The sequence below is a fragment of the Ascaphus truei genome, chromosome 12 (genome assembly GCF_040206685.1).
Source record: "Ascaphus truei isolate aAscTru1 chromosome 12, aAscTru1.hap1, whole genome shotgun sequence".
In the NCBI taxonomy this organism is placed as follows: domain Eukaryota; kingdom Metazoa; phylum Chordata; class Amphibia; order Anura; family Ascaphidae; genus Ascaphus; species Ascaphus truei.
The window spans coordinates 21338614-21363858 of NC_134494.1; the positions used below are offsets into that span (position 1 = coordinate 21338614).

The window sequence follows — 25245 nt, forward strand, 5'->3', positions numbered from 1 at the left end:
AGTGATACAGAGGAGGGGGGCGCTCTTATGCTGAGTGATACAGAGGGGGGGGCGCTCTTATGCTGAGTGATACAGAGGAGGGGGGCGCTCTTATGCTGAGTGATAAAGAGGGGGGGGGCGCTCTTATGCTGAGTGATACAGAGGAGGGGGGCGCTCTTATGCTGAGTGATACAGAGGGGGGGGGGGCGCTCTTATGCTGAGTGATACAGAGGGGGGGGGCGCTCTTATGCTGCGTGATACAGAGGAGGGGGGCGCTCTTATGCTGAGTGATACAGAGGGGGGGGCGCTCTTATGCTGAGTGATACAGAGGGGGGGGCGCTCTTATGCTGCGTGATACAGAGGAGGGGGGCGCTCTTAGGCCTGCGTGATACAGAGGAGGGGGACGCTCTTATGCTGCGTGATACAGAGGGGGGGGGCGCTCTTATGCTGCGTGATACAGAGGAGGGGGACGCTCTTATGCTGCGTGATACAGAGGAGGGGGGCGCTCTTATGCTGAGTGATACAGAGGGGGGGGCGCTCTTATGCTGCGTGATACAGAGGAGGGGGGCGCTCTTATGCTGAGTGATACAGAGGAGGGGGCGCTCTTATGCTGAGTGATACAGAGGAGGGGGGCGCTCTTATGCTGAGTGATACAGAGGGGGGGGCGCTCTTATGCTGCGTGATACAGAGGAGGGGGGCGCTCTTATGCTGAGTGATACAGAGGGGGGGGCGCTCTTATGCTGCGTGATACAGAGGGGGGGGGCGCTCTTATGCTGCGTGATACAGAGGGGGGGGCGCTCTTATGCTGCGTGATACAGAGGGGGGGGCGCTCTTATGCTGCGTGATACAGAGGGGGGGGGCGCTCTTATGCTGCGTGATACAGAGGGGGGGGCGCTCTTATGCTGCGTGATACAGAGGGGGGGGCGCTCTTATGCTGCGTGATACAGAGGGGGGGGCGCTCTTATGCTGCGTGATACAGAGGGGGGGGGCGCTCTTATGCTGCGTGATACAGAGGGGGGGGGCGCTCTTATGCTGCGTGATACAGAGGAGGGGGGCGCTCTTATGCTGCGTGATACAGAGGAGGGGGGCGCTCTTATGCTGCGTGATACAGAGGAGGGGGACGCTCTTATGCTGCGTGATACAGAGGGGGGGGCGCTCTTATGCTGCGTGATACAGAGGAGGGGGGCGCTCTTATGCTGCGTGATACAGAGGAGGGGGCGCTCTTATGCTGCGTGATACAGAGGAGGGGGCGCTCTTATGCTGCGTGATACAGAGGAGGGGGGCGCTCTTATGCTGAGTGATACAGAGGAGGGGGCGCTCTTATGCTGAGTGATACAGAGGGGGGGGCGCTCTTATGCTGCGTGATACAGAGGAGGGGGCGCTCTTATGCTGAGTGATACAGAGGAGGGGGGCGCTCTTATGCTGCGTGATACAGAGGGGGGGGCGCTCTTATGCTGAGTGATACAGAGGGGGGGGCGCTCTTATGCTGCGTGATACAGAGGAGGGGGCGCTCTTATGCTGAGTGATACAGAGGAGGGGGGGCGCTCTTATGCTGCGTGATACAGAGGAGGGGGGCGCTCTTATGCTGAGTGATACAGAGGGGGGGGCGCTCTTATGCTGCGTGATACAGAGGAGGGGGGCGCTCTTATGCTGCGTGATACAGAGGAGGGGGGGCGCTCTTATGCTGCGTGATACAGAGGAGGGGGGCGCTCTTATGCTGCGTGATACAGAGGAGGGGGGCGCTCTTATGCTGCGTGATACAGAGGAGGGGGGCGCTCTTATGCTGCGTGATACAGAGGAGGGGGGCGCTCTTATGCTGAGTGATACAGAGGGGGGGGAGCGCTCTTATGCTGCGTGATACAGAGGAGGGGGGCGCTCTTATGCTGCGTGATACAGAGGAGGGGGGCGCTCTTATGCTGAGTGATACAGAGGAGGGGGGCGCTCTTATGCTGAGTGATACAGAGGTGGGGGGGCGCTCTTATGCTGCGTGATACAGAGGAGGGGGGCGCTCTTATGCTGAGTGATACAGAGGGGGGGGCGCTCTTATGCTGCGTGAAACAGGAGGGGGGCGCTCTTATGCTGCGTGATACAGAGGGGGGGGCGCTCTTATGCTGAGTGATACAGAGGAGGGGGGGCGCTCTTATGCTGAGTGATACAGAGGAGGGGGGCGCTCTTATGCTGAGTGATACAGAGGGGGGGGGCGCTCTTATGCTGAGTGATACAGAGGAGGGGGGCGTTCTTATGCTGCGTGATACAGAGGGGGGGGCGCTCTTATGCTGCGTGATACAGAGGAGGGGGGCGCTCTTATGCTGCGTGATACAGAGGAGGGGGGCGCTCTTATGCTGAGTGATACAGAGGAGGGGGCGCTCTTATGCTGAGTGATACAGAGGGGGGGGGGTGCTCTTATGCTGCGTGATACAGAGGAGGGGGGCGCTCTTATGCTGAGTGATACAGAGGAGGGGGGCGCTCTTATGCTGAGTGATACAGAGGGGGGGGGCGCTCTTATGCTGAGTGATACAGAGGAGGGGGGCGCTCTTATGCTGAGTGATACAGAGGGGGGGGGCGCTCTTATGCTGCGTGATACAGAGGGGGGGCGCTCTTATGCTGCGTGATACAGAGGAGGGGGGCGCTCTTATGCTGAGTGATACAGAGGAGGGGGGCGCTCTTATGCTGCGTGATACAGAGGAGGGGGGCGCTCTTATGCTGCGTGATACAGAGGGGGGGGGCTCTTATGCGGAGTGATACAGAGGGGGGGGGCGCTCTTATGCTGAGTGATACAGAGGAGGGGGGCGCTCTTATGCTGAGTGATACAGAGGGGGGGGGCTCTTATGCTGAGTGATACAGAGGGGGGGGGCGCTCTTATGCTGCGTGATACAGAGGAGGGGGGGGCGCTCTTATGCTGAGTGATACAGAGGAGGGGGGCGCTCTTATGCTGCGTGATACAGAGGGGGGGGGGCGCTCTTATGCTGAGTGATACAGAGGAGGGGGGCGCTCTTATGCTGCGTGATACAGAGGAGGGGGGCGCTCTTATGCTGCGTGATACAGAGGGGGGGGGCGCTCTTATGCTGCGTGATACAGAGGAGGGGGGCGCTCTTATGCTGCGTGATACAGAGGAGGGGGGCGCTCTTATGCTGAGTGATACAGAGGGGGGGGGCGCTCTTATGCTGAGTGATACAGAGGAGGGGGGGCGCTCTTATGCTGAGTGATACAGAGGAGGGGGGCGCTCTTATGCTGAGTGATAAAGAGGGGGGGGGCGCTCTTATGCTGAGTGATACAGAGGAGGGGGGCGCTCTTATGCTGAGTGATACAGAGGAGGGGGGCGCTCTTATGCTGCGTGATACAGAGGGGGGGGGGGGCGCTCTTATGCTGAGTGATACAGAGGAGGGGGGGCGCTCTTATGCTGAGTGATACAGAGGAGGGGGGCGCTCTTATGCTGAGTGATACAGAGGAGGGGGAGGCGCTCTTATGCTGAGTGATACAGAGGGGGGGCGCTCTTATGCTGAGTGATACAGAGGAGGGGGCGCTCTTATGCTGAGTGATACAGAGGGGGGGGGGGGCGCTCTTATGCTGAGTGATACAGAGGAGGGGGGCGCTCTTATGCTGCGTGATACAGAGGAGGGGGGCGCTCTTATGCTGCGTGATACAGAGGGGGGGGGCGCTCTTATGCTGCGTGATACAGAGGAGGGGGGCGCTCTTATGCTGCGTGATACAGAGGGAGGGGGGGCGCTCTTATGCTTAGTGATACAGAGGGGGGGGCGCTCTTATGCTGAGTGATACAGAGGGGGGGGGCGCTCTTATGCTGAGTGATACAGAGGAGGGGGGGCGCTCTTATGCTGAGTGATAAAGAGGGGGGGGGCGCTCTTATGCTGAGTGATACAGAGGAGGGGGGCGCTCTTATGCTGAGTGATACAGAGGGGGGGGCGCTCTTATGCTGAGTGATACAGAGGAGGGGGGCGCTCTTATGCTGAGTGATACAGAGGAGGGGGGCGCTCTTATGCTGAGTGATACAGAGGAGGGGGAGGCGCTCTTATGCTGAGTGATACAGAGGGGGGGGCGCTCTTATGCTGAGTGATACAGAGGAGGGGGGCGCTCTTATGCTGAGTGATACAGAGGGGGGGGGCGCTCTTATGCTGCGTGATACAGAGGAGGGGGGCGCTCTTAGGCCGCGTGATACAGAGGAGGGGGACGCTCTTATGCTGCGTGATACAGAGGGGGGGGGCGCTCTTATGCTGCGTGATACAGAGGAGGGGACGCTCTTATGCTGCGTGATACAGAGGAGGGGGGCGCTCTTATGCTGAGTGATACAGAGGGGGGGGGGGCGCTCTTATGCTGCGTGATACAGAGGAGGGGGGCGCTCTTATGCTGAGTGATACAGAGGAGGGGGGCGCTCTTATGCTGAGTGATACAGAGGAGGGGGGCGCTCTTATGCTGAGTGATACAGAGGGGGGGGCGCTCTTATGCTGCGTGATACAGAGGAGGGGGGGCGCTCTTATGCTGCGTGATACAGAGGAGGGGGGGCGCTCTTATGCTGCGTGATACAGAGGAGGGGGACGCTCTTATGCTGCGTGATACAGAGGGGGGGGGCGCTCTTATGCTGAGTGATACAGAGGAGGGGGGGCGCTCTTATGCTGCGTGATACAGAGGAGGGGGGCGCTCTTATGCTGCGTGATACAGAGGGGGGGGCGCTCTTATGCTGCGTGATACAGAGGAGGGGGGCGCTCTTATGCTGCGTGATACAGAGGAGGGGGGCGCTCTTATGCTGCGTGATACAGAGGAGGGGGCGCTCTTATGCTGAGTGATACAGAGGGGGGGGCGCTCTTATGCTGCGTGATACAGAGGAGGGGGCGCTCTTATGCTGCGTGATACAGAGGAGGGGGGGCGCTCTTATGCTGAGTGATACAGAGGAGGGGGGGCGCTCTTATGCTGCGTGATACAGAGGAGGGGGCGCTCTTATGCTGAGTGATACAGAGGGGGGGGCGCTCTTATGCTGCGTGATACAGAGGAGGGGGGCGCTCTTATGCTGCGTGATACAGAGGGGGGGGCGCTCTTATGCTGAGTGATACAGAGGGGGGGGCGCTCTTATGCTGCGTGATACAGAGGAGGGGGCGCTCTTATGCTGCGTGATACAGAGGAGGGGGGGCGCTCTTATGCGGAGTGATACAGAGGAGGGGGGCGCTCTTATGCTGAGTGATACAGAGGAGGGGGACGCTCTTATGCTGAGTGATACAGAGGGGGGGGCGCTCTTATGCTGCGTGAAACAGGAGGGGGGACGCTCTTATGCTGCGTGATACAGAGGAGGGGGGCGCTCTTATGCTGAGTGATACAGAGGGGGGGGCGCTCTTATGCTGCGTGATACAGAGGAGGGGGGCGCTCTTATGCTGAGTGATACAGAGGAGGGGGGGCGCTCTTATGCTGAGTGATACAGAGGAGGGGGGCGCTCTTATGCTGAGTGATACAGAGGGGGGGGGGGCGCTCTTATGCTGCGTGATACAGAGGAGGGGGGCGCTCTTATGCTGAGTGATACAGAGGGGGGGGCGCTCTTATGCTGCGTGAAACAGGAGGGGGACGCTCTTATGCTGCGTGATACAGAGGGGGGGCGCTCTTATGCTGAGTGATACAGAGGAGGGGGGCGCTCTTATGCGGAGTGAGTGACAGAGGAGGGGGGCGCTCTTATGCTGAGTGATACAGAGGAGGGGGGCGCTCTTATGCTGAGTGATACAGAGGGGGGGGCGCTCTTATGCTGAGTGATACAGAGGAGGGGGGCGCTCTTATGCTGCGTGATACAGAGGGGGGGGGCGCTCTTATGCTGAGTGATACAGAGGAGGGGGGGCGCTCTTATGCTGCGTGATACAGAGGAGGGGGGCGCTCTTATGCTGCGTGATACAGAGGGGGGGGGGCGCTCTTATGCTGCGTGATACAGAGGAGGGGGCGGCGCTCTTATGCTGCGGGTGATACAGAGGAGGGGGGCGCTCTTATGCTGAGTGATACAGAGGAGGGGGGGCGCTCTTATGCTGCGTGATACAGAGGGGGGGGCGCTCTTATGCTGCGTGATACAGAGGAGGGGGGCGCTCTTATGCTGCGTGATACAGAGGAGGGGGGCGCTCTTATGCTGAGTGATAAAGAGGGGGGGGGCGCTCTTATGCTGAGTGATACAGAGGAGGGGGGCGCTCTTATGCTGAGTGATACAGAGGGGGGGGCGCTCTTATGCTGAGTGATACAGAGGGGGGGGCGCTCTTATGCTGAGTGATACAGAGGAGGGGGGCGCTCTTATGCTGAGTGATACAGAGGAGGGGGCGCTCTTATGCTGAGTGATACAGAGGGGGGGGCGCTCTTATGCTGCGTGATACAGAGGAGGGGGGCGCTCTTATGCTGCGTGATACAGAGGAGGGGGCGCTCTTATGCTGCGTGATACAGAGGGGGGGGCGCTCTTATGCTGCGTGATACAGAGGAGGGGACGCTCTTATGCTGCGTGATACAGAGGAGGGGGGCGCTCTTATGCTGAGTGATACAGAGGGGGGGGGCGCTCTTATGCTGCGTGATACAGAGGAGGGGGGCGCTCTTATGCTGAGTGATACAGAGGAGGGGGGCGCTCTTATGCTGAGTGATACAGAGGAGGGGGGGCGCTCTTATGCTGCGTGATACAGAGGAGGGGGGCGCTCTTATGCTGCGTGATACAGAGGGGGGGGCGCTCTTATGCTGATGATACAGAGGAGGGGGGCGCTCTTATGCTGAGTGATACAGAGGGGGGGGCGCTCTTATGCTGCGTGATACAGAGGGGGGGGCGCTCTTATGCTGCGTGATACAGAGGAGGGGGGCGCTCTTATGCTGCGTGATACAGAGGAGGGGGGCGCTCTTATGCTGCGTGATACAGAGGAGGGGGGCGCTCTTATGCTGAGTGATACAGAGGAGGGGGGCGCTCTTATGCTGAGTGATACAGAGGAGGGGGGCGCTCTTATGCTGCGTGATACAGAGGAGGGGGGCGCTCTTATGCTGAGTGATACAGAGGAGGGGGGCGCTCTTATGCTGCGTGATACAGAGGAGGGGGGCGCTCTTATGCTGCGTGATACAGAGGGGGGGCGCTCTTATGCTGCGTGATACAGAGGAGGGGGCGCTCTTATGCTGAGTGATACAGAGGAGGGGGGCGCTCTTATGCTGAGTGATACAGAGGGAGGGGGGCGCTCTTATGCTGAGTGATACAGAGGAGGGGGGCGCTCTTATGCTGAGTGATACAGAGGGGGGGGCGCTCTTATGCTGCGTGATACAGAGAGGGGGCGCTCTTATGCTGCGTGATACAGAGGAGGGGGGCGCTCTTATGCTGAGTGATACAGAGGGGGGGGGCGCTCTTATGCTGCGTGATACAGAGGAGGGGGGCGCTCTTATGCTGAGTGATACAGAGGAGGGGGGCGCTCTTATGCTGAGTGATACAGAGGAGGGGGGCGCTCTTATGCTGCGTGATACAGAGGAGGGGGGCGCTCTTATGCTGAGTGATACAGAGGAGGGGGCGCTCTTATGCTGAGTGATACAGAGGAGGGGGGCGCTCTTATGCTGCGTGATACAGAGGGGGGGGGCGCTCTTATGCTGCGTGATACAGAGGAGGGGGGCGCTCTTATGCTGCGTGATACAGAGGAGGGGGGCGCTCTTATGCTGCGTGATACAGAGGAGGGGGGCGCTCTTATGCTGCGTGATACAGAGGAGGGGGGCGCTCTTATGCTGAGTGATACAGAGGAGGGGGGCGCTCTTATGCTGCGTGATACAGAGGAGGGGGGCGCTCTTATGCTGCGTGATACAGAGGAGGGGGGGCGCTCTTATGCTGAGTGATACAGAGGAGGGGGGCGCTCTTATGCTGCGTGATACAGAGGAGGGGGGCGCTCTTATGCTGCGTGATACAGAGGAGGGGGGCGCTCTTATGCTGCGTGATACAGAGGAGGGGGGCGCTCTTATGCTGCGTGATACAGAGGGGGGGGCGCTCTTATGCTGCGTGATACAGAGGAGGGGGGGCGCTCTTATGCTGAGTGATACAGAGGAGGGGGGCGCTCTTATGCTGAGTGATACAGAGGGGGGGGGCGCTCTTATGCTGCGTGATACAGAGGAGGGGGGCGCTCTTATGCTGCGTGATACAGAGGGGGGGGCGCTCTTATGCTGCGTGATACAGAGGAGGGGGCGCTCTTATGCTGCGTGATACAGAGGAGGGGGGCGCTCTTATGCTGCGTGATACAGAGGAGGGGGGCGCTCTTATGCTGCGTGATACAGAGGAGGGGGGCGCTCTTATGCTGCGTGATACAGAGGAGGGGGGCGCTCTTATGCTGAGTGATACAGAGGAGGGGGGCGCTCTTATGCTGAGTGATACAGAGGAGGGGGGCGCTCTTATGCTGCGTGATACAGAGGAGGGGGGCGCTCTTATGCTGAGTGATACAGAGGAGGGGGGCGCTCTTATGCTGCGTGATACAGAGGAGGGGGGCGCTCTTATGCTGCGTGATACAGAGGGGGGGGGCGCTCTTATGCTGCGTGATACAGAGGAGGGGGGCGCTCTTATGCTGAGTGATACAGAGGAGGGGGGCGCTCTTATGCTGAGTGATACAGAGGAGGGGGGCGCTCTTATGCTGAGTGATACAGAGGGGGGGGGCGCTCTTATGCTGCGTGATACAGAGGAGGGGGGCGCTCTTATGCTGAGTGATACAGAGGAGGGGGGCGCTCTTATGCTGAGTGATACAGAGGGGGGGGCGCTCTTATGCTGCGTGATACAGAGGAGGGGGGCGCTCTTATGCTGAGTGATACAGAGGGGGGGGCGCTCTTATGCTGCGTGAAACAGAGGGGGGCGCTCTTATGCTGCGTGATACAGAGGAGGGGGGGCGCTCTTATGCTGAGTGATACAGAGGAGGGAGGCGCTCTTATGCTGCGTGATACAGAGGAGGGGGGCGCTCTTATGCTGCGTGATACAGAGGGGGGGGCGCTCTTATGCTGCGTGAAACAGGAGGGGGACGCTCTTATGCTGCGTGATACAGAGGAGGGGGGCGCTCTTATGCTGCGTGATACAGAGGAGGGGGCGCTCTTATGCTGCGTGATACAGAGGAGGGGGGCGCTCTTATGCTGAGTGATACAGAGGGGGGGGCGCTCTTATGCTGCGTGATACAGAGGAGGGGGGCGCTCTTATGCTGAGTGATACAGAGGGGGGGGGCGCTCTTATGCTGCGTGATACAGAGGAGGGGGGCGCTCTTATGCTGAGTGATACAGAGGAGGGGGGCGCTCTTATGCTGCGTGATACAGGAGGGGGGACGCTCTTATGCTGCGTGATACAGAGGGGGGGGCGCTCTTATGCTGAGTGATACAGAGGAGGGGGGCGCTCTTATGCTGCGTGATACAGAGGAGGGGGGCGCTCTTATGCTGAGTGATACAGAGGGGGGGCGCTCTTATGCTGAGTGATACAGAGGAGGGGGGCGCTCTTATGCTGCGTGATACAGAGGAGGGGGGCGCTCTTATGCTGAGTGATACAGAGGAGGGGGGCGCTCTTATGCTGAGTGATACAGTGGAGGGGGGCGCTCTTATGCTGAGTGATACAGAGGAGGGGGGCGCTCTTATGCTGCGTGATACAGAGGGGGGGGGCGCTCTTATGCTGAGTGATACAGAGGAGGGGGGCGCTCTTATGCTGCGTGATACAGAGGAGGGGGGCGCTCTTATGCTGCGTGATACAGAGGGGGGGGGCGCTCTTATGCTGCGTGATACAGAGGAGGGGGGCGCTCTTATGCTGCGTGATACAGGAGGGGGCGCTCTTATGCTTAGTGATACAGAGGGGGGGGCGCTCTTATGCTGAGTGATACAGAGGAGGGGGGCGCTCTTATGCTGAGTGATACAGGAGGGGGGCGCTCTTATGCTGAGTGATACAGAGGGGGGGCGCTCTTATGCTGCGTGATACAGAGGAGGGGGGCGCTCTTATGCTGAGTGATACAGAGGGGGGGGGGCGCTCTTATGCTGCGTGATACAGAGAGGGGGGCGCTCTTATGCTGAGTGATACAGAGGGGGGGGGCGCTCTTATGCTGAGTGATACAGAGGAGGGGGCGCTCTTATGCTGCGTGATACAGAGGAGGGGGGCGCTTTATGCTGAGTGACTACAGAGGAGGGGGGCGCTCTTATGCTGAGTGATACAGAGGAGGGGGGCGCTCTTATGCTGCGTGATACAGAGGAGGGGGGCGCTCTTATGCTGAGTGATACAGAGGAGGGGGGCGCTCTTATGCTGCGTGATACAGAGGGGGGGGGCGCTCTTATGCTGCGTGATACAGAGGAGGGGGGCGCTCTTATGCTGCGTGATACAGAGGAGGGGGGCGCTCTTATGCTGAGTGATACAGAGGGGGGGGGGCGCTCTTATGCTGCGTGATACAGAGGAGGGGGCGCTCTTATGCTGAGTGATACAGAGGAGGGGGGCGCTCTTATGCTGCGTGATACAGAGGAGGGGGGCGCTCTTATGCTGCGTGATACAGAGGGGGGGGCGCTCTTATGCTGCGTGATACAGAGGAGGGGGGCGCTCTTATGCTGCGTGATACAGAGGAGGGGGGCGCTCTTATGCTGCGTGATACAGAGGAGGGGGGCGCTCTTATGCTGCGTGATACAGAGGAGGGGGGCGCTCTTATGCTGCGTGATACAGAGGAGGGGGGCGCTCTTATGCTGCGTGATACAGAGGAGGGGGGCGCTCTTATGCTGCGTGATACAGAGGAGGGGGGCGCTCTTATGCTGAGTGATACAGAGGAGGGGGGGCGCTCTTATGCTGAGTGATACAGAGGAGGGGGGGCGCTCTTATGCTGCGTGATACAGAGGAGGGGGGCGCTCTTATGCTGAGTGATACAGAGGAGGGGGGCGCTCTTATGCTGCGTGATACAGAGGAGGGGGGCGCTCTTATGCTGCGTGATACAGAGGAGGGGGGCGCTCTTATGCTGCGTGATACAGAGGAGGGGGCGCTCTTATGCTGAGTGATACAGAGGAGGGGGGCGCTCTTATGCTGAGTGATACAGAGGAGGGGGGCGCTCTTATGCTGAGTGATACAGAGGGGGGGGGGCGCTCTTATGCTGCGTGATACAGAGGAGGGGGGCGCTCTTATGCTGAGTGATACAGAGGAGGGGGGCGCTCTTATGCTGAGTGATACAGAGGAGGGGGGGCGCTCTTATGCTGCGTGATACAGAGGAGGGGGGCGCTCTTATGCTGAGTGATACAGAGGGGGGGCGCTCTTATGCTGCGTGAAACAGGAGGGGGGACGCTCTTATGCTGCGTGATACAGAGGGGGGGGGCGCTCTTATGCTGAGTGATACAGAGGAGGAAGGCGCTCTTATGCTGCGTGATACAGAGGAGGGGGGCGCTCTTATGCTGAGTGATACAGAGGGGGGGGCGCTCTTATGCTGCGTGAAACAGGAGGGGGCGCTCTTATGCTGCGTGATACAGAGGGGGGGCGCTCTTATGCTGAGTGATACAGAGGAGGGGGCGCTCTTATGCTGCGTGATACAGAGGAGGGGGGCGCTCTTATGCTGAGTGATACAGAGGGGGGGGGCGCTCTTATGCTGCGTGATACAGAGGAGGGGGGCGCTCTTATGCTGAGTGATACAGAGGGGGGGGGCGCTCTTATGCTGCGTGATACAGAGGAGGGGGGCGCTCTTATGCTGAGTGATACAGAGGAGGGGGGCGCTCTTATGCTGCGTGAAACAGGAGGGGGACGCTCTTATGCTGCGTGATACAGAGGGGGGGGCGCTCTTATGCTGAGTGATACAGAGGAGGGGGGCGCTCTTATGCTGCGTGATACAGAGGAGGGGGGCGCTCTTATGCTGAGTGATACAGAGGGGGGGGCGCTCTTATGCTGAGTGATACAGAGGAGGGGGGCGCTCTTATGCTGAGTGATACAGAGGAGGGGGGCGCTCTTATGCTGAGTGATACAGAGGGGGGGCGCTCTTATGCTGAGTGATACAGAGGGGGGCGCTCTTATGCTGAGTGATACAGAGGAGGGGCGCTCTTATGCTGCGTGATACAGAGGGGGGGGGCGCTCTTATGCTGAGTGATACAGAGGAGGGGGGCGCTCTTATGCTGCGTGATACAGAGGAGGGGGCGCTCTTATGCTGCGTGATACAGAGGGGGGGGGCGCTCTTATGCTGCGTGATACAGAGGAGGGGGGCGCTCTTATGCTGCGTGATACAACAGAGGAGGGGGCGCTCTTATGCTTAGTGATACAGAGGGGGGGGCGCTCTTATGCTGAGTGATACAGAGGAGGGGGGCGCTCTTATGCTGAGTGATACAGAGGGGGGGGCGCTCTTATGCTGAGTGATACAGAGGGGGGGCGCTCTTATGCTGAGTGATACAGAGGAGGGGGGCGCTCTTATGCTGAGTGATAAAGAGGGGGGGGCGCTCTTATGCTGAGTGATACAGAGGAGGGGGGCGCTCTTATGCTGAGTGATACAGAGGGGGGCGCTCTTATGCTGAGTGATACAGAGGAGGGGGCGCTCTTATGCTGAGTGATACAGAGGGGGGGCGCTCTTATGCTGAGTGATACAGAGGGGGGGCGCTCTTATGCTGAGTGATACAGAGGAGGGGGGCGCTCTTATGCTGAGTGATAAAGAGGGGGGGGGCGCTCTTATGCTGAGTGATACAGAGGAGGGGGGCGCTCTTATGCTGAGTGATACAGAGGGGGGGGCGCTCTTATGCTGAGTGATACAGAGGAGGGGGCGCTCTTATGCTGAGTGATACAGAGGAGGGGGCGCTCTTATGCTGAGTGATACAGAGGGGGGGGCGCTCTTATGCTGCGTGATACAGAGGAGGGGGGCGCTCTTAGGCCGCGTGATACAGAGGAGGGGGACGCTCTTATGCTGCGTGATACAGAGGGGGGGGCGCTCTTATGCTGCGTGATACAGAGGAGGGGACGCTCTTATGCTGCGTGATACAGAGGAGGGGGGCGCTCTTATGCTGAGTGATACAGAGTGGGGGGGCGCTCTTATGCTGCGTGATACAGAGGAGGGGGCGCTCTTATGCTGAGTGATACAGGAGGGGGCGCTCTTATGCTGAGTGATACAGAGGAGGGGGGCGCTCTTATGCTGAGTGATACAGAGGGGGGGGCGCTCTTATGCTGCGTGATACAGAGGAGGGGGGCGCTCTTATGCTGCGTGATACAGAGGAGGGGGGCGCTCTTATGCTGCGTGATACAGAGGAGGGGGACGCTCTTATGCTGCGTGATACAGAGGGGGGGCGCTCTTATGCTGAGTGATACAGAGGAGGGGGGCGCTCTTATGCTGCGTGATACAGAGGAGGGGGGCGCTCTTATGCTGCGTGATACAGAGGAGGGGGGCGCTCTTATGCTGCGTGATACAGAGGAGGGGGGCGCTCTTATGCTGCGTGATACAGAGGAGGGGGGCGCTCTTATGCTGCGTGATACAGAGGGGGGGGGCGCTCTTATGCTGAGTGATACAGAGGAGGGGGGCGCTCTTATGCTGCGTGATACAGAGGAGGGGGGCGCTCTTATGCTGAGTGATACAGAGGAGGGGGGCGCTCTTATGCTGAGTGATACAGAGGAGGGGGGCGCTCTTATGCTGCGTGATACAGAGGAGGGGGCGCTCTTATGCTGAGTGATACAGAGGGGGGGCGCTCTTATGCTGCGTGATACAGAGGAGGGGGGCGCTCTTATGCTGAGTGATACAGAGGAGGGGGGCGCTCTTATGCTGCGTGATACAGAGGGGGGGCGCTCTTATGCTGCGTGATACAGAGGAGGGGGCGCTCTTATGCTGAGTGATACAGAGGAGGGGGCGCTCTTATGCTGAGTGATACAGAGGGGGGGGCGCTCTTATGCTGCGTGAAACAGGAGGGGGACGCTCTTATGCTGCGTGATACAGAGGGGGGGGCGCTCTTATGCTGAGTGATACAGAGGAGGGGGGCGCTCTTATGCGGAGTGATACAGAGGAGGGGGGCGCTCTTATGCTGAGTGATACAGAGGGGGGGGCGCTCTTATGCTGAGTGATACAGAGGAGGGGGGCGCTCTTATGCTGCGTGATACAGAGGAGGGGGGCGCTCTTATGCTGCGTGATACAGAGGAGGGGGGCGCTCTTATGCTGCGTGATACAGAGGAGGGGGGGGCTCTTATGCTGAGTGATACAGAGGAGGGGGCGCTCTTATGCTGCGTGATACAGAGGAGGGGGGCGCTCTTATGCTGCGTGATACAGAGGGGGGGCGCTCTTATGCTGCGTGATACAGAGGAGGGGGGCGCTCTTATGCTGCGTGATACAGAGGAGGGGGGCGCTCTTATGCTGCGTGATACAGAGGGGGGGGCGCTCTTATGCTGAGTGATACAAAGGAGGGGGGCGCTCTTATGCTGAGTGATACAAAGGAGGGGGCGCTCTTATGCTGCGTGATACAGAGGGGGGGGGGCTCTTATGCGGAGTGATACAGAGGGGGGGGGCTCTTATGCGGAGGGATACAGAGGAGGGGGGCGCTCTTATGCTGAGTGATACAGAGGAGGGGGGCGCTCTTATGCTGCGTGATACAGAGGGGGGGCGCTCTTATGCTGCGTGATACAGAGGGGGGGCGCTCTTATGCGGAGTGATACAGAGGGGGGGGGCGCTCTTATGCGGAGTGATACAGAGGAGGGGGCGCTCTTATGCTGCGTGATACAGAGGGGGGGCGCTCTTATGCTGCGTGATACAGAGGGGGGGCGCTCTTATGCGGAGTGATACAGAGGAGGGGGGCGCTCTTATGCTGAGTGATACAGAGGGGGGGGCGCTCTTATGCTGCGTGATACAGAGGAGGGGGCGCTCTTATGCTGAGTGATACAGAGGAGGGGGACGCTCTTATGCTGAGTGATACAGAGGAGGGGGCGCTCTTATGCTGAGTGATACAGAGGGGGGGCGCTCTTATGCTGAGTGATACAGAGGAGGGGGGCGCTCTTATGCTGCGTGATACAGAGGGGGGGGCGCTCTTATGCTGAGTGATACAGAGGGGGGGGCGCTCTTATGCTGAGTGATACAGAGGAGGGGGGCGCTCTTATGCTGCGTGATACAGAGGAGGGGGCGCTCTTATGCTGAGTGATACAGAGGAGGGGGGCGCTCTTATGCTGCGTGATACAGAGGGGGGGGCGCTCTTATGCTGAGTGATACAGAGGGGGGGCGCTCTTATGCTGAGTGATACAGAGGAGGGGGGCGCTCTTATGCTGAGTGATACAGAGGAGGGGGGCGCTCTTATGCTGAATGATACAGAGGAGGGGGGCGCTCTTATGCTGAGTGATACAGAGGAGGGGGGCGCTCTTATGCTGCGTGATACAGAGGAGGGGGGTGCTCTTATGCTGCGTGATACAGAGGGGGGGGCGCTCTTATGCTGAGTGATACAGAGGAGGGGGGCGCTCTTATGCTGAGTGATACAGAGGGGGGGCGCTCTTATGCTGAGTGATACAGAGGAGGGGGACGCTCTTATGCTGAGTGATACAGAGGGGGGGGCGCTCTTATGCTGAGTGATACAGAGGAGGGGGACGCTCTTATGCTGAATGATACAGAGGAGGGGGGCGCTCTTATGCTGAGTGATACAGAGGGGGGGGCGCTCTTATGCTGAGTGATACAGAGGAGGGGGACGCTCTTATGCTGAATGATACAGAGGAGGGGGGCGCTCTTATGCTGAGTGATACAGAGGGGGGGGCGCTCTTATGCTGAGTGATACAGAGGAGGGGGGCGCTCTTATGCTGAATGATACAGAGGAGGGGGGCGCTCTTATGCTGAATGATACAGAGGGGGGGGCACTCTTATGCTGAGTGATACAGAGGGGGGGGCGCTCTTATGCTGAGTGATACAGAGGAGGGGGGCGCTCTTATGCTGAATGATACAGAGGGGGGGGCACTCTTATGCTGAGTGATACAGAGGGGGGGGCGCTCTTATGCTGCGTGATACAGAGGGGGGGGGGCGCTCTTATGCTGAGTGATACAGAGGGGGGGCGCTCTTATGCTGCGTGATACAGAGGAGGGGGGCGCTCTTATGCTGCGTGATACAGAGGGGGGGGCGCTCTTATGCTGCGTGATACAGAGGAGGGGGGCGCTCTTATGCTGCGTGATACAGAGGAGGGGGGCGCTCTTATGCTGCGTGATACAGAGGGGGGGGCGCTCTTATGCTGCGTGATACAGAGGAGGGGGGCGCTCTTATGCTGAGTGATACAGAGGGGGGGGCGCTCTTATGCTGCGTGATACAGAGGGGGGGCGCTCTTATGCTGCGTGATACAGAGGGGGGGCGCTCTTATGCTGCGTGATACAGAGGGGGGGCGCTCTTATGCTGCGTGATACAGAGGGGGGGCGCTCTTATGCTGAGTGATACAGAGGGGGGGGCGCTCTTATGCTGCGTGATACAGAGGGGGGGGCGCTCTTATGCTGCGTGATACAGAGGGGGGGCGCTCTTATGCTGAGTGATACAGAGGGGGGGGCGCTCTTATGCTGCGTGATACAGAGGGGGGGGCGCTCTTATGCTGCGTGATACAGAGGGGGGGGCGCTCTTATGCTGAGTGATACAGAGGGGGGGCGCTCTTATGCTGAGTGATACAGAGGGGGGGCGCTCTTATGCTGAGTGATACAGAGGGGGGGCGCTCTTATGCTGCGTGATACAGAGGAGGGGGCGCTCTTATGCTGCGTGATACAGAGGGGGGGGGCGCTCTTATGCTGAATGATACAGAGGGGGGGGCGCTCTTATGCTGCGTGATACAGAGGAGGGGGGCGCTCTTATGCTGCGTGATACAGAGGAGGGGGGCGCTCTTATGCTGCGTGATACAGAGGGGGGCGCTCTTATGCTGCATGATACAGAGGGGGGGCGCTCTTATGCTGAGTGATACAGAGGGGGGGGCGCTCTTATGCTGCGTGATACAGAGGAGGGGGGCGCTCTTATGCTGCGTGATACAGAGGAGGGGGGCGCTCTTATGCTGCGTGATACAGAGGAGGGGGGCGCTCTTATGCTGCGTGATACAGAGGAGGGGGCGCTCTTATGCTGCGTGATACAGAGGAGGGGGGCGCTCTTATGCTGCGTGATACAGAGGAGGGGGCGCTCTTATGCTGCGTGATACAGAGGAGGGGGGCGCTCTTATGCTGCGTGATACAGAGGGGGGGGGCGCTCTTATGCTGAGTGATACAGAGGGGGGGGCGCTCTTATGCTGCGTGATACAGAGGAGGGGGGCGCTCTTATGCTGCGTGATACAGAGGAGGGGGGCGCTCTTATGCTGCGTGATACAGAGGAGGGGGCGCTCTTATGCTGCGTGATACAGAGGAGGGGGGCGCTCTTATGCTGAGTGATACAGAGGGGGGGGGCGCTCTTATGCTGCGTGATACAGAGGAGGGGGCGCTCTTATGCTGCGTGATACAGAGGAGGGGGGCGCTCTTATGCTGCGTGATACAGAGGAGGGGGCGCTCTTATGCTGCGTGATACAGAGGAGGGGGGCGCTCTTATGCTGCGTGATACAGAGGGGGGGCGCTCTTATGCTGCGTGATACAGAGGAGGGGGGCGCTCTTATGCTGTGTGATACAGAGGGGGGGGCGCTCTTATGCTGAGTGATACAGAGGGGGGGGCGCTCTTATGCTGCGTGATACAGAGGAGGGGGCGCTCTTATGCTGAGTGATACAGAAAGGGGGCGCTCTTATGCTGCGTGATACAGAGGGGGGGGCGCTCTTATGCTGCGTGATACAGAGGGGGGGCGCTCTTATGCTGAATGATACAGAGGGGGGGGCACTCTTATGCTGCGTGATACAGAGGGGGGGGCACTCTTATGCTGCGTGATACAGAGGGGGGGCGCTCTTATGCTGAATGATACAGAGGAGGGGGGCGCTCTTATGCTGCGTGATACAGAGGGGGGGCGCTCTTATGCTGAATGATACAGAGGGGGGGGCACTCTTATGCTGCGTGATACAGAGGGGGGGGCGCTCTTATGCTGCGTGATACAGAGGAGGGGGGCGCTCTTATGCTGCGTGATACAGAGGAGGGGGGGGCTCTTATGCTGCGTGATACAGAGGAGGGGGCGCTCTTATGCTGCGTGATACAGAGGAGGGGGGCGCTCTTATGCTGCGTGAAACAGAGGAGGGGGGTGCTCTTATGCTGAGTGATACAGAGGAGGGGGGCGCTCTTATGCTGCATGATACAGAGGGGGGGGGGGCTCTTATGCTGAGTGATACAGAGGAGGGGGCGCTCTTATGCTGCGTGATACAGAGGGGGGGGGGGCGCTCTTATGCTGCGTGATACAGAGGGGGGGGCGCTCTTATGCTGCGTGATACAGAGGAGGGGGGCGCTCTTATGCTGCGTGATACAGAGGAGGGGGGCGCTCTTATGCTGCGTGATACAGAGGAGGGGGGCGCTCTTATGCTGAGTGATACAGAGGAGGGGGCGCTCTTATGCTGCGTGATACAGAGGAGGGGGGCGCTCTTATGCTGCGTGATACAGAGGGGGGGGCGCTCTTATGCTGCGTGATACAGAGGAGGGGGGCGCTCTTATGCTGCGTGATACAGAGGAGGGGGGCGCTCTTATGCTGCGTGATACAGAGGAGGGGGGTGCTCTTATGCTGAGTGATACAGAGGAGGGGGGCGCTCTTATGCTGCGTGATACAGAGGAGGGGGGCGCTCTTATGCTGCGTGATACAGAGGAGGGGGGCGCTCTTATGCTGAGTGATACAGAGGAGGGGGGCGCTCTTATGCTGAGTGATACAGAGGAGGGGGGCGCTCTTATGCTGCGTGATACAGAGGGGGGGGCGCTCTTATGCTGCGTGATACAGAGGGGGGGGCGCTCTTATGCTGCGTGATTCAGAGGGGGGGGCGCTCTTATGCTGCGTGATACAGAGGGGGGGGCGCTCTTATGCTGAGTGATACAGAGGAGGGGGGCGCTCTTATGCTGCGTGATACAGAGGAGGGGGGCGCTCTTATGCTGCGTGATACAGAGGGGGGGGCGCTCTTATGCTGAATGATACAGAGGAGGGGGGCGCTCTTATGCTGAGTGATACAGAGGAGGGGGGCGCTCTTATGCTGCGTGATACAGAGGAGGGGGCGCTCTTATGCTGAATGATACAGAGGAGGGGGGGCGCTCTTATGCTGAGTGATACAGAGGAGGGGGCGCTCTTATGCTGAATGATACAGAGGAGGGGGGGCGCTCTTATGCTGAATGATACAGAGGAGGGGGGCGCTCTTATGCTGAGTGATACAGAGGAGGGGGGGCGCTCTTATGCTGAGTGATACAGAGGGGGGGGCGCTCTTATGCTGCATGATACAGAGGGGGGGGGCGCTCTTATGCTGAGTGATACAGAGGGGGGGCGCTCTTATGCTGCGTGATACAGAGGAGGGGGGCGCTCATATGCTGCGTGATACAGAGGGGGGGGCGCTCTTATGCTGCGTGATACAGAGGAGGGGGGCGCTCTTATGCTGCGTGATACAGAGGGGGGGGGCGCTCTTATGCTGCGTGATACAGAGGGGGGGGGCGCTCTTATGCTGCGTGATACAGAGGAGGGGGGCGCTCTTATGCTGCGTGATACAGAGGAGGGGGGCGCTCTTATGCTGCGTGATACAGAGGGGGGGGCGCTCTTATGCTGCGTGATACAGAGGAGGGGGGCGCTCTTATGCTGAGTGATACAGAGGGGGGGCGCTCTTATGCTGAGTGATACAGAGGGGGGGCGCTCTTATGCTGCGTGATACAGAGGAGGGGGCGCTCTTATGCTGCGTGATACAGAGGGGGGGGTCGCTCTTATGCTGAATGATACAGAGGGGGGGGCGCTCTTATGCTGCGTGATACAGAGGAGGGGGGCGCTCTTATGCTGCGTGATACAGAGGAGGGGGGCGCTCTTATGCTGCGTGATACAGAGGGGGGCGCTCTTATGCTGCATGATACAGAGGGGGGGCGCTCTTATGCTGAGTGATACAGAGGGGGGGCGCTCTTATGCTGCGTGATACAGAGGAGGGGGGCGCTCTTATGCTGCGTGATACAGAGGGGGGGGCGCTCTTATGCTGCGTGATACAGAGGGGGGGGCGCTCTTATGCTGCGTGATACAGAGGAGGGGGGCGCTCTTATGCTGCGTGATACAGAGGAGGGGGCGCTCTTATGCTGAGTGATACAGAAAGGGGGCGCTCTTATGCTGCGTGATACAGAGGGGGGGGCGCTCTTATGCTGCGTGATACAGAGGGGGGGCGCTCTTATGCTGAATGATACAGAGGGGGGGGCACTCTTATGCTGCGTGATACAGAGGGGGGGGCGCTCTTATGCTGCGTGATACAGAGGAGGGGGGCGCTCTTATGCTGCGTGATACAGAGGAGGGGGGGGGCTCTTATGCTGCGTGATACAGAGGAGGGGGGCGCTCTTATGCTGCATGATACAGAGGGGGGGGCGCTCTTATGCTGCGTGATACAGAGGGGGGGGGCTCTTATGCTGAGTGATACAGAGGAGGGGGCGCTCTTATGCTGCATGATACAGAGGGGGGGGGGGCTCTTATGCTGAGTGATACAGAGGAGGGGGCGCTCTTATGCTGCGTGATACAGAGGGGGGGGCTGTTATGCTGCGTGATACAGAAGAGGGGGGCGCTCTTATGCTGCGTGATACAGAGGGGGGGGCGCTCTTATGCTGAGTGATACAGGGGGGGGGGGCGCTCTTATGCTGAGTGATACAGAGGGGGGGGGGCGCTCTTATGCTGAGTGATACAGAGGAGGGGGGCGCTCTTATGCTGAATGATACAGAGGAGGGGGGCGCTCTTATGCTGAGTGATACAGAGGAGGGGGGGCGCTCTTATGCTGAGTGATACAGAGGGGGGGGCGCTCTTATGCTGCGTGATACAGAGGGGGGGGCGCTCTTATGCTGAGTGATACAGAGGGGGGGCGCTCTTATGCTGCGTGATACAGAGGAGGGGGGCGCTCTTATGCTGCGTGATACAGAGGGGGGGGCGCTCTTATGCTGCGTGATACAGAGGAGGGGGGCGCTCTTATGCTGCGTGATACAGAGGGGGGGGGGCGCTCTTATGCTGCGTGATACAGAGGGGGGGGCGCTCTTATGCTGCGTGATACAGAGGAGGGGGGCGCTCTTATGCTGCGTGATACAGAGGAGGGGGGCGCTCTTATGCTGCGTGATACAGAGGGGGGGGCGCTCTTATGCTGCGTGATACAGAGGAGGGGGGCGCTCTTATGCTGAGTGATACAGAGGGGGGGCGCTCTTATGCTGAGTGATACAGAGGGGGGGCGCTCTTATGCTGCGTGATACAGAGGAGGGGGCGCTCTTATGCTGCGTGATACAGAGGGGGGGGTCGCTCTTATGCTGAATGATACAGAGGGGGGGGGCGCTCTTATGCTGCGTGATACAGAGGAGGGGGGCGCTCTTATGCTGCGTGATACAGAGGAGGGGGGCGCTCTTATGCTGCGTGATACAGAGGGGGGCGCTCTTATGCTGCATGATACAGAGGGGGGGCGCTCTTATGCTGAGTGATACAGAGGGGGGGCGCTCTTATGCTGCGTGATACAGAGGAGGGGGCGCTCTTATGCTGCGTGATACAGAGGAGGGGGGCGCTCTTATGCTGCGTGATACAGAGGGGGGGGCGCTCTTATGCTGCGTGATACAGAGGGGGGGGCGCTCTTATGCTGCGTGATACAGAGGAGGGGGGCGCTCTTATGCTGCGTGATACAGAGGAGGGGTCGCTCTTATGCTGAGTGATACAGAAAGGGGGCGCTCTTATGCTGCGTGATACAGAGGGGGGGGCGCTCTTATGCTGCGTGATACAGAGGGGGGGCGCTCTTATGCTGAATGATACAGAGGGGGGGGCACTCTTATGCTGCGTGATACAGAGGGGGGGGCGCTCTTATGCTGCGTGATACAGAGGAGGGGGGCGCTCTTATGCTGCGTGATACAGAGGAGGGGGGGGCTCTTATGCTGCGTGATACAGAGGAGGGGGGCGCTCTTATGCTGCATGATACAGAGGAGGGGGCGCTCTTATGCTGCATGATACAGAGGGGGGGGCGCTCTTATGCTGCATGATACAGAGGGGGGGGGCTCTTATGCTGAGTGATACAGAGGAGGGGGCGCTCTTATGCTGAATGATACAGAGGAGGGGGACGCTCTTATGCTGAGTGATACAGAGGAGGGGGCGCTCTTATGCTGCGTGATACAGAGGGGGGGGGGCACTCTTATGCTGCGTGATACAGAGGAGGGGGGCGCTCTTATGCTGCGTGATACAGAGGGGGGGGCGCTCTTATGCTGAGTGATACAGGGGGGGGGCGCTCTTATGCTGCGTGATACAGAGGGGGGGGCGGTCTTATGCTGCGTGATACAGAGGGGGGGGCGCTCTTATGCTGCGTGATACAGAGGGGGGGCGCTCTTATGCTGCGTGATACAGAGGAGGGGGGCGCTCTTATGCTGAGTGATACAGAGGAGGGGGGCGCTCTTATGCTGCGTGATACAGAGGGGGGGGCGCTCTTATGCTGAGTGATACAGAAGAGGGGGCGCTCTTATGCTGAGTGATACAGAGGAGGGGGGCGCTCTTATGCTGCGTGATACAGAGGGGGGGGCGCTCTTATGCTGCATGATACAGAGGGGGGTGGCTCTTATGCTGAGTGATACAGAGGAGGGGGGCGCTCTTATGCTGCGTGATACAGAGGGGGGGCGCTCTTATGCTGAGTGATACAGAAGAGGGGGCGCTCTTATGCTGAGTGATACAGAGGAGGGGGGCGCTCTTATGCTGCATGATACAGAGGGGGGTGGCTCTTATGCTGAGTGATACAGAGGAGGGGGGCGCTCTTATGCTGCGTGATACAGAGGGGGGGCGCTCTTATGCTGCGTGATACAGAGGAGGGGGGCGCTCTTATGCTGCGTGATACAGAGGGGGGGGCGCTCTTATGCTGCGTGATACAGAGGAGGGGGCGCTCTTATGCTGAGTGATACAGAGGAGGGGGGCGCTCTTATGCTGCGTGATACAGAGGGGGGGCGCTCTTATGCTGCGTGATACAGAGAAGGGGGCGCTCTTATGCTGCGTGATACAGAGGGGGGGGCGCTCTTATGCTGCGTGATACAGAGGAGGGGGCGCTCTTATGCTGAGTGATACAGAGGGGGGGCGCTCTTATGCTGCGTGATACAGAGGAGGGGGGCGCTCTTATGCTGCGTGATACAGAGGAGGGGGGCGCTCTTATGCTGAGTGATACAGAGGGGGGGGGCGCTCTTATGCTGCGTGATACAGAGGGGGGGGGCGCTCTTATGCTGCGTGATACAGAGGAGGGGGGCGCTCTTATGCTGCGTGATACAGAGGAGGGGGGCGCTCTTATGCTGCGTGATACAGAGGAGGGGGGCGCTCTTATGCTGCGTGATACAGAGGAGGGGGGCGCTCTTATGCTGCGTGATACAGAGGAGGGGGGCGCTCTTATGCTGCGTGATACAGAGGGGGGGGGGCGCTCTTATGCTGCGTGATACAGAGGGGGGGGCGCTCTTATGCTGCGTGATACAGAGGGGGGGGGCGCTCTTATGCTGCGTGATACAGAGGGGGGGGGCGCTCTTATGCTGCGTGATACAGAGGGGGGGGCGCTCTTATGCTGAGTGATACAGAGGGGGGGGCGCTCTTATGCTGTGTGATACAGAGGAGGGGGGCGCTCTTATGCTGCGTGATACAGAGGGGGGGGGGCGCTCTTATGCTGCGTGATACAGAGGGGGGGGGCGCTCTTATGCTGCGTGATACAGAGGGGGGGCGCTCTTATGCTGCGTGATACAGAGGGGGGGCGCTCTTATGCTGCGTGATACAGAGGGGGGGCGCTCTTATGCTGCGTGATACAGAGGGGGGGCGCTCTTATGCTGCGTGATACAGAGGGGGGGCGCTCTTATGCTGCGTGATACAGAGGGGGGGCGCTCTTATGCTGCGTGATACAGAGGGGGGGGCGCTCTTATGCTGCGTGATACAGAGGAGGAGGGGGGCTCTTATGCTGCGTGATACAGAGGGGGGGGGCGCTCTTATGCTGCGTGATACAGAGGGGGGGGCGCTCTTATGCTGCGTGATACAGAGGGGGGGGGCGCTCTTATGCTGCGTGATACAGAGGGGGGGGGGGCGCCCTTATGCTGCGTGATACAGAAGGGGGGGGCGCTCTTATGCTGCGTGATACAGAGGAGGGGGGCGCTCTTATGCTGCGTGATACAGAGGGGGGGGCGCTCTTATGCTGCGTGATACAGAGGAGGAGGGGGGCTCTTATGCTGCGTGATACAGAGGGGGGGGGGCGCTCTTATGCTGCGTGATACAGAGGGGGGGGGCGCTCTTATGCTGCGTGATACAGAGGGGGGGGGCGCTCTTATGCTGCGTGATACAGAGGGGGGGGGGCGCCCTTATGCTGCGTGATACAGAGGGGGGGGGCGCTCTTATGCTGCGTGATACAGAGGAGGGGGGGCGCTCTTATGCTGCGTGATACAGAGGGGGGGCGCTCTTATGCTGCGTGATACAGAGGAGGGGGGGGCTCTTATGCTGCGTGATACAGAGGGGGGGGGCGCTCTTATGCTGCGTGATACAGAGGAGGGGAGGGCTCTTATGCTGCGTGATACAGAGGGGGGGGGCGCTCTTATGCTGCGTGATACAGAGGAGGGGGGGGCTCTTATGCTGCGTGATACAGAGGGGGGGGCGCTCTTATGCTGCGTGATACAGAGGGGGGGGGCGCTCTTATGCTGCGTGATACAGAGGGGGGGGGCGCTCTTATGCTGCGTGATACAGAGGGGGGGGGGCGCCCTTATGCTGCGTGATACAGAGGGGGGGGCGCTCTTATGCTGCGTGATACAGAGGGGGGGGCGCTCTTATGCTGCGTGATACAGAGGGGGGGGGCGCTCTTATGCTGCGTGATACAGAGGGGGGGGGCGCTCTTATGCTGCGTGATACAGAGGGGGGGGGCGCCCTTATGCTGCGTGATACAGAGGGGGGGGGACGCTCTTATGCTGAGTGATACAGAGGGGGGGCGCTCTTATGCTGCGTGATACAGAGGGTGACACCATTATACAGTATCCTCTGCAGAATGTAGTGATCCAACTGGCTGGTCTCGTGGCCTATGTGGGGGGAAGTGGGGAGAGAGCTTGTGCGTTTCCCCAGGTAGGGGAGGGCAGGGTGGGGGGTAGGTGTTCTTGCCACCTTTACCTCTTTCAGTTTGCGGCTCTGAGGGGTGAAGCATCCCACAGCCTCCCCAGCGATGGTGCGCCCCCTCTGGGTGCCCTCCAGTCTCTGCAGGCAGGACGGGGGCATCTCATCGTACAGACGGTAAGACAGGTTCCTCATCACGCACACCGCGTTCTCCACGCTCTGCGGGGAAGGGGGGGACTATGAGACAGC

The 25245-nt window shown here is 59.8% G+C and overlaps 1 protein-coding gene across 3 annotated transcripts in view; it reads right to left on the minus strand.

The window, feature by feature from the left end:
* The window catches only part of PKP3 (plakophilin 3), a 57491-nt gene that overhangs the window by 15468 nt on the left and 16778 nt on the right, over nucleotides 1-25245 (minus strand). For all 3 annotated transcript variants that reach the window (XM_075566922.1, XM_075566921.1, XM_075566923.1), the window contains one exon: nucleotides 25054-25215. In XM_075566922.1, the coding sequence (XP_075423037.1) occupies nucleotides 25054-25215 (162 nt within the window). The remainder of the gene's footprint in view (nucleotides 1-25053; nucleotides 25216-25245) is intronic.